This window comes from Camarhynchus parvulus, chromosome 1A, assembly GCF_901933205.1.
Source record: "Camarhynchus parvulus chromosome 1A, STF_HiC, whole genome shotgun sequence".
Lineage (NCBI taxonomy): Eukaryota > Metazoa > Chordata > Aves > Passeriformes > Thraupidae > Camarhynchus > Camarhynchus parvulus.
Genome location: NC_044586.1, coordinates 11,657,193 through 11,665,930, shown reverse-complemented (window position 1 = coordinate 11,665,930; position 8,738 = coordinate 11,657,193). Strand labels below are relative to the sequence as shown.

Genomic DNA, 8,738 nt, shown 5'->3' with positions numbered 1-8,738 from the left:
GTAACAGAATTAACTGGTTCATTGTTGGTAACACAACACAGCATCTCAGAGATTTCAAAAGTAAATTTCTGGTCCGTCACCAGTTCAATCACCCTTCTCTGGACACACTCCAGCACCTCAATGTCGTTTTGAAAGTGTCATGAAGGGCCCAAAACTGGACACAGGATTTGGGGTGTGGCCTCACCAGTGCTGAGCAGAGGGACAATCACTGCCCTGGCCCCGCTCTTGCCAACAGAGGCCAGGATGCCATTGGGCTTCTTGGCTACCTGGGCCCACTGCTGGCTCAGGTTCAGCTGCCCCAGGCTGATTTTCCCCAGGCAGCTTTCCTGTAGCATGGCAGGGGGCTGTTGTGAGCCAACAAGGGAAGAAAAAGGGATTGTGTGAAGCCACTGGCCCCTTCCAGCACAAAGGAATCAAACCATCTGCTCCAGATGGGCATTTACCTGAACCTACAGCAAGGAAGAACTTGTCATAGTCATTGTTTTTGCTAGCACTTAAATAGGAATAGAGAGTACTGGAGAAGAGGAATTTCAGCTGAGTGTGAAAGCGGTGCATGGAGAACATTACCAGGCCCATTATGAGACAATGGCTGGTTTTTGGGATCTAGTGTGTCAGAATTACTCTTCTTGTCAGTATTATTTGGAGAGTTAATAAGCTAAACTTTTCTAAGTCTGCACAGTATTTCCATTTATTGATCTTCCCATTGTATTATCACCTCTACATATTGCTTCTAACACAGAACAGCAAAGATTTTGACAATGCCTACAGAGTGCTTGCCATTGTCTCAAAGGTAACCAATGGCCAACTGAGCCCCCTTTCCAGCCAGTGAGAATCTCACCAGACTGCCACAGCTCCTCAAACATGATGGAGTGGCTTCGACATTTCATCCAACCAGTCCCCTCATGTCCTGTGAAAGCACCTGACCATGTCCTATGGACCTGTGCACCTCCAGGTGTGACCATGTTCACAGGGGTCTTAGGATGAGGGAAGAGACGAGGATCTGACACCATGTTTCAGAAGGTTTGATTTATTATTTTATTATATATATTATATTAAAACTATACTAAAAGAATAGAAGAAAAGGTTTCATCAGAAGGCTAGCTAAGAATAGCAAAGCAAGAATGATAACAAAGGCTTGAGGCTCGGACAGAGAGTACGACCCAGTTGACTGTGATTGGCCATTAATTAGAAACAATCACATGAGACCAATCACAGATCCACCTGTTGCATTCCACAGCAGCAGATAACCATTGTTTACATTTTGTTCCTGAGGCCTCTCAGCTTCTCAGGAGGAAAAATCCTAAGGAAAGGATTTTTCAGAAAATATCATGGTTCCCTAGACAAGCTCAAAACTCATCTTCTCCTGCAGGAGGTGGTTCATGCTCCTCACCCTTACCTTTCCTTCTGCAACTCTGCCGGGGTGCTTGAACACCTGCCAATGCAGACTGAGGCAAAAAAACCACTGCATACCTCAGCATTCTCCCCATCCCAGGTGTTCCGTCGCCCTGCAGAGGGCCCATGTTTCCTCAGCATTCCTTTTATCACCCACAGCTGCCCACCTCTATCTACGGCTTGAGCCGCCTCTTCCCAAGCAGATACGTAACATAGCTAAAAATTTCTAGGAATATAGATAATAAATTCTGGTAACATAACTAATTCTACGGTGTAAGTTCTAAAGCCCCGGTGTGACCAACTCAGGCAGGCGGTACCCGCTCGGCCAGGCCGATTCCCAGCGCCGACAGCGCCGAACTCCCGGTATTCCGGGCTGGGAGAAGCGCAGCGGAGCAGGAGCCAACGCACGCCGGTTCTGTCGCATCTTTAATGCGGCGGAGAAGAGCCTGCAGCCGGCGCAAAGCCGACCGCAGCCCCGCAGTTCCCTGTGCCCCACGCACCACCCGGCCCGCCCCCGCCGGTTCCCGGTTCCGGGGCGGTCCTGGCGCAGCGGCCCGACCCCGGCGCTCCCGGCGTGCCCCGCGCGCGATGGCGGCGCCCGCGCTGTGCCGCCGCTGCGCGCGGGCGGCGGGGCCGTGGGGCCTGCGCCGGGCCCCGCTGCCGCCGCCGCCGCTCCGCCGCCGGGCCCACGAACAGGCGCGGCGGGCGCGGGGCGCGGCGGGGCTGCTGGCGGCGCAGTGCGAGCGCGGGCTGTTCCAGGAGGTGTTCCCGGCGCAGAGCGCGGAGGAGCAGCTGCCGGCGCTGCTGGAGCCGGGCCGGCCGCCGCTGGCCGCCTACTGCGGCTTCGACCCCACGGCGGACTCGCTGCACGTGGGGCACCTGCTGCCCGTCATGGCGCTGCTGCACTTCCAGCGCGCCGGCCACGACGTCATCGCCGTGGTGGGCGGGGCCACGGCGCGGCTCGGGGACCCCAGCGGGCGGGAGCGCGCGCGGGAGCCGCTGCCGGCGGGGCGGGTGCGCGCGCAGGCGCGGGCGCTGCGCGCGGGGCTGGAGCGGCTGTTCGGGAACCACCGGGAGCTGTTCTGGGAGCCGGGGGCCGGGCGGCTCGGCCGCGCCGCCCTGCTGGACAACGCCCGCTGGCTCGGCCGGGAGCCGCTGCTCCGCTTCCTGGGCGGCGCGGGCGGGCGGCTCCGCATGGGCACGCTGCTGAGCCGGCAGAGCTGCCAGGCGCGGCTGCGCAGCGCCGAGGGCATGAGCCTGGCCGAGTTCCTGTACCCCGCGCTGCAGGCCTACGACTTCCTGCACCTCCACCGGCACCACGGCTGCCGCATCCAGCTGGGCGGCCACGACCAGATGGGAAACATCATGTCCGGATACGAGCTCGTCACCAAGTACGGCGGGAGCGCGGGGCGGGAGGGGATGGGCAAGGTGTGGGCAGCGGGACCGGGGGTGTCATTGTCACCCTGTGCTGGGCACTGGTGAGGCCGCAGCTCGAGTGCTGTGTCAGTCCTGGGCCCCTCAGTCAGGAGGACACTGAGGTGCTGGAGCAAGTCCGGAGAATGGGCTGCCCAGGGAGGGGGTGGAGTCGCAGTCCCTGGAGATGTGTAAGGAAAGATGCACATGTCCTTTAGTGCCATGCTCCAGGTGACATGACGTGCATGGACTGCCCAGAGAGGGGTGGAGTCGCAGTCCCTGGAGATGTGTAAGGAAAGATGCACATGGCCCTTAGAGCTATGCTCCAGGTGACAGTCACAGGTTGGACTCGACAGTCTCAAAGGTTTTGCCCAACCTCACCAATTCTTGTGATTCCATGACAGAATGCCGTGTGACTTGGTGCTCACAGTCTTTAAAGCAACAAGAGGTTTGGCCACACACAAATCCCTGTGATTTAAGAGGAGTAATTGATTGGCCTGACCATTAATTGGACCATTTTGACCAGGTTTATATGAATTTTTAAGAAAAATAACAGGTTCTTGTATTAGTGAATCCAAGAACCAAAATCAAACAACCTGAAGCATGGGACAAAAGCGAGGCAAGTCTGCCAGCATACACATCGTGGTGTAATCACGCCAAATATGATTATGAGACATTGCAGTATATAACATATAAACTACTTAAAGGACATAAATGTCTTACAAGCATACAAAATAACTTAAAAACTTATGGCGCTGGTTCTTTCCCCTAAAGTCCTCTTCACACAACAGTGTTCTGGCGTATTTTTGTCCATCACCCCCATCTTTATATCAAGGATAGAATCTTGCAGAATGCTTGTATTTTAGTCAGCTTTACCAAGATATGATTTATTTTTCTTAACATGCAGTGACTCTTCTTTCTCAGGATGACAGGAGCAGAGGTGTTTGGAATTACTGTACCTCTTATTACCAGTACTACTGGTGATAAACTGGGAAAGACTGCTGGAAATGCAGTTTGGCTGAACAGGGAGAAGACTTCTCCTTTTGAGCTCTATCAGTTTTTTGTCAGACAGCAAGATAACGTAGTTGAAAAGTAAGTTTTTTTCCATCTTGCTTTTTGTCTTTGTTCCTAAAACCTGATTCTAACTGTTCACTGTAACTGCTTCATTTAATTATGTGCAACAGAAGCTCCATGTAGAAGTATGTGTTAATTATAACTGTTGATGAAATAAACAGGCATGACTGGTTCTTAAGTAGACAGGATAGTGGAACTTCCATATGCACCAGAAAATTAGAAGAGGGATGACAGAGGTGTGAAGCAATAATGCATTTTGTTCTGCCTATAAGAGAGTCATTGGGTTGACTCTCTTATATGGCATATTAGTTTTAGTACTGTAGCGTCAGTTTTTTTCAGTACACTACATTACTACATGGATTTTAATTAGTTCTTCTGTGTTCTTTTCTAAATCTGTTTTACTTTAAACATCAATAGCACTGTTAAATCTGAGCTACTTCCCTTTCATATTGGGACCTGCCTTATAACCTACTTACCTCTCTGAAAGGTTTATCCCCTGATAATTCAAATCCATGTTCTAATCCCAAACACCTTTCAGACTGAAAAGAAGGGTATGTGGGTACTTAAGACTAAAATATTTCAGCCATTCAGACTTTTTACCAGTAAAGGTACCTTTAATACACTGCATGGGACTGGCAGCTCATTAAAATGGACTTTGTTGTAACAAGTAGGCTTAGGGTGCATCTTTAAATTTTTGATTATCCTAAATAATTTTCCTGCTGAGATACTTGCCAATACAAGTATGCTTCTGTCCCATGATGGCCACAGACTAACAGTGGGATTTTGCATTACCATATTGTGGGTCTCCTAGGATAAATACTAAACCTTGTTAGCTGACACACAATTCCAATAAATCCTATAAAAGTTTCAAGAGGAAACAAAATTGTTGACTGGAGTACAAGCTTCATAAAAGCATCTGACACTATCTTATGCCTGAAGACTTGATCTTAGGCAGAATATTAAGTAAAATGTGAGTTTTAAAGATTAGATTGAAAGCACAGAGTATCTTAATATGTATTTCTTAAATTAACTAAGAATCATTTTCATGCACTTACTGAAGTTTGAATGACCAAGGCAGGAAATCTGTAATGATGGCTATACAGACAAAGTATTTTTTTCCCTGCTCATAGATACCTGAAACTATTCACCTTCCTTCCTCTTGAGGAGATTGCCCACATCATGGAAATGCATGCTAAAGAACCTGAGAAATGGGGCCCTCAGAAACGACTGGCTGCTGAAGTAACTAAGCTTGTCCATGGTAGAGAGGGGCTGGAATCTGCTAAGAGGTAAAGCAGAGTTTGATTTATCGAGCAGTTTTGTTTCAGATTTCTATAGGAATTCTCCATAGCTTTTCAGGGACTATTTTAATACATTAACTTGTTGCTTAGATGTTAGAAGAGAAAAATGTGTAATAATCCTGTAGACTTAAAAATACACTGCAAATATTAAAAAAATTTGCAGGGCAGTAGAGTACAATTAAAAGTGGGGGTGTATTTAAAGTATTTTTGTTAGTTTGTGGGCTCCCAAAAGAAGGGGGATGGAATCTGATGGGTAGCACTTTGTGTGAAAAGAAGACTAGCTCTGTATTTTGAATGCTCTTTGTTCTCACAGGTGCACTAAGGCCCTTTACTACAGCAGTGTGGAAGCACTGGAAGAAATGTCTGACCAAGAGCTACAGGAACTTTTCAGACAAGCTACTTCTGCTGAACTGCTGCTTGAACCTGGCATGACTGTTCTTGACTTGTGTCGCAAAGCAAATGCCATTCCAGATGGACCTAGTGGGTGAGTTCTCACCTGTGCTCGTGGCTAATTCCCAAAACGGTATTTGCCCTTCTCAAAAGGTGTAGTAGAGGCTAAGGTTGGTTTCAGTCACTGTTGACCTGGACTGGAAATGAAGTGCAGAAGAATTAAAATGTATTCAAGTATGCATCCAACATCAACCAAAAAAACCCCACAAAAAAAACCAAAACAAACAAAAAAAACCACCCCAAATGAACTCTCATTTCTTAATAAATACCTTTCTCTTGCGAGTAACAGTTTTTTCTGTTTTGTTTTTAAGGTACCGGAAAATTACAGATGGAGGAGTTTCAATAAATGGGAATCGTGTAACTAATCCTGAGACTGTTCTTATTCTGGGACAGCATATTCTGAAGAATGGAGTATCATTACTTAGGGTTGGAAAGAAAAATTACTACATTATAAAATGGCTGCAGTTGTGACAACAGATTATCTCCCTAAAAGGACAGGTCTCTGACTCTGCTGCTTGAAGATGTACTTGAAGATATTTCTGTACTGTGTATTACTACACAGCTCACAGACTGCCCAACACTTCTTTTTCAAAATGCACCAGAGTTCAAATAAAGGAGCTGAGTTATACCACTGAAGAGATTGTAGATACTCTGCCTTATTCAAAGCACCATTCATAAGGATCTGCATTAGAAGAAAATGAAAAGATTCATTTCAGAGTCCAGCGATGGAGATGTACTTCCCCTCCTATAAGAGCCCTCTGCGTTGTAGAGGAACAGTGGCCAGTTACTCCACAGGATAACCCACAGGAAAATGAGCCAAAGCAAACTCAAACCCACTCCTTCTTACAGCCAGTGAAAGAAACTTTGCTGGAGGCAAAGACAACCAACCTGTGGTCATGTTTCCCTGAACAGGTTTGCTTTGAAGGAAGCTGCAGAAAATTCATAATAAAAATTCATGATAAATGATTAGGCACTAATGTAAGTTGGTTCTTGGTTATGTATGGGGACACATTGCACCAAAGTTTTCCAGCCTTCCTGTGGGAATACATAGCAAATTCACTTTTGAAATCTGAAAGTACAGAGCCTTTCAAAGCTTAAGTCAACCTAATGAATCCCTTTTAGGTCTTCTCTGTGCATAGTATGACTTACATGGGGAGTGAGAGTTGTTCTACTTCTTTAATCCTATGAATGACATCCATGCTATCCAGCATTCCTTGTTGAAGGAATATCATGGTACTAGTTCTGTAGGCTCTGCAGTCAGCTGGAAGATAGCACATTGTACCAGAAGATTTGGAGCATGTACATGAAAGGTTTTTTTTAATGTTAGCTGCCCAGGAGTTGTGGTGAACAGCACCACAAGGATGTCTGGACCAGGAAACACATGAGGGAAGCTGAAGTGCTTTGCAGTGTTGCTTTCAAGGATCAGGCCTCACTCTGAGGCCACGGAGAATAATTTCCTGGTCCATGAAATCTTCAATACAAATTTGCGGTGACAGCAGCCACAAGGGGGAAAGCCTTAATCTTACCTTCTGGAATGTGGTTACATATTCTAGAGTTGGGTGGGGAGTTTGTTACTGTTTTAGATATCTTTCCTATGTTTCTTTTTACTTTATAAACTTCATGCTGATTTCATTTGCACCATGACTCAAGATTTCAGCAGTAATAAAATATAGTGGCTTGCTTGTTATAGATGACAGTTTCTTCTGACAATGGAACTGAAATAATGGCACTTTCAAAAGCTCAGCATGTTCTTAGTGTTAATTTCAGTTTCCAGATCCTACTTACCTGTCTCATAATGAAACATCTCTAGCCTAATCTCTATTACATAACAAAGAAAAGTAATTGAGTCATTTCTACCTCAAAGAAAGCACATAGAAGAAAAGGGGGAAGGGAAGGGGAAAGTTCATCCACCTAACACAGCCACCTTGTTCCTTAAATGACAGAAGCATTGGAGCAAATCAGAAATATGCACCTGGGACCAAAATGCTCCAGTACACATCCACATTCACCTCCAGAGAAATACAGCAGAGCCCATTTGAGAGTTTCTGGTAACAGGAAAATTTCCAGGAATAAGTAGTGTTTTATGTCTGATCTCTTTCCTGCCTGTTTTCTGTCATCACCAAATGGTGCAGACACACATATATATCCACCTCTAATAAATCAGTAAATTTATTTCTTAGCAAAAACAAATAAAGTTCTTTGCATGCAAGGTTTCTAATAAGATTCATAAACCCCAAGAAATTTAGTCCATGCTTGCCTTTGACCAAGTCCTAGCACTCCAAACCCTACCCTGACTCTTCCCAGAGAAACAGCTGGATAGCAGCACCACTTTCCATGACCATACAGGACCATCACAACTGAGCATTTGAACACTTGGATCAGGGATGACTGGAAAAATCATCTATTTCTTTCTTAGCCTGGTCTTAATTCTTATATACAGGTATGTTCATATAATCAGAAAGAGATTCTCCAAACGTGTTCAAATGTGAACAAGGAGTAATTAATATTAAAGTATTTAACATGGTTAGACATGCATGATTTAAAAGTGCAAAAAGCAAAGTAATTATTTGGGCAAGATATTTAAAAAAAACCTAAAACCAACAAAGTAAAAAAGCTCCACCAAAACCATTTGTACAGCACAACCTGGAAGACTTGAATTTAACCTTATTGTGGCACCTGCTAGTCAAAAGGTTGAAAGGGGATGCAGCAGGTAAACTCAAAACTATGGGAGCATGAAAGCATCTTCACTAGTTTAAAGAGTGTCATTGAGCACAAAACCATATCCAAGTGTATTAAACTTTGAGGAACCAATCGTCTCGCTCTCACCTCAAAGCAGTGTTTAATTAGCAACAAAAAGCAGATGCAGTGGAAATCCTCAGTGACTACAAGGAAACACCAGCTACTCATTGCTCTCACAGCTGAGGGAGAAAACTGCAGAAAAAAAATTACCCAGGCTAATTCCATTCAAGTTCCCAACAGGGGCACAACAAAGTAGCAAGTTCTCCTGTCCTGGTCCATAAAGCAGGGATCTGAGTTTCCCATATCCAATCTGGCATCTGTCATTCATCCACAAAGCAAAGAACAAAGGTAGGTTTTACACAAGGTCTGCTC

General features: G+C 45.8%; 1 protein-coding gene across 1 annotated transcript; it reads left to right on the top strand.

Annotated features, from left to right (window-relative positions):
- The first annotated feature begins 925 nt into the window (after positions 1-925).
- YARS2 (tyrosyl-tRNA synthetase 2) lies at positions 926-7,314 on the top strand. Its single transcript, XM_030959757.1, has 6 exons — positions 926-952; positions 1,699-2,783; positions 3,730-3,897; positions 5,010-5,165; positions 5,491-5,661; positions 5,939-7,314. The coding sequence occupies exons 1-6, from the start codon at positions 926-928 to the stop codon at positions 6,096-6,098; spliced, it is 1,767 nt and encodes a 588-aa protein (XP_030815617.1). The 3' UTR covers positions 6,099-7,314.
- The last annotated feature ends 1,424 nt before the right edge of the window (positions 7,315-8,738 follow it).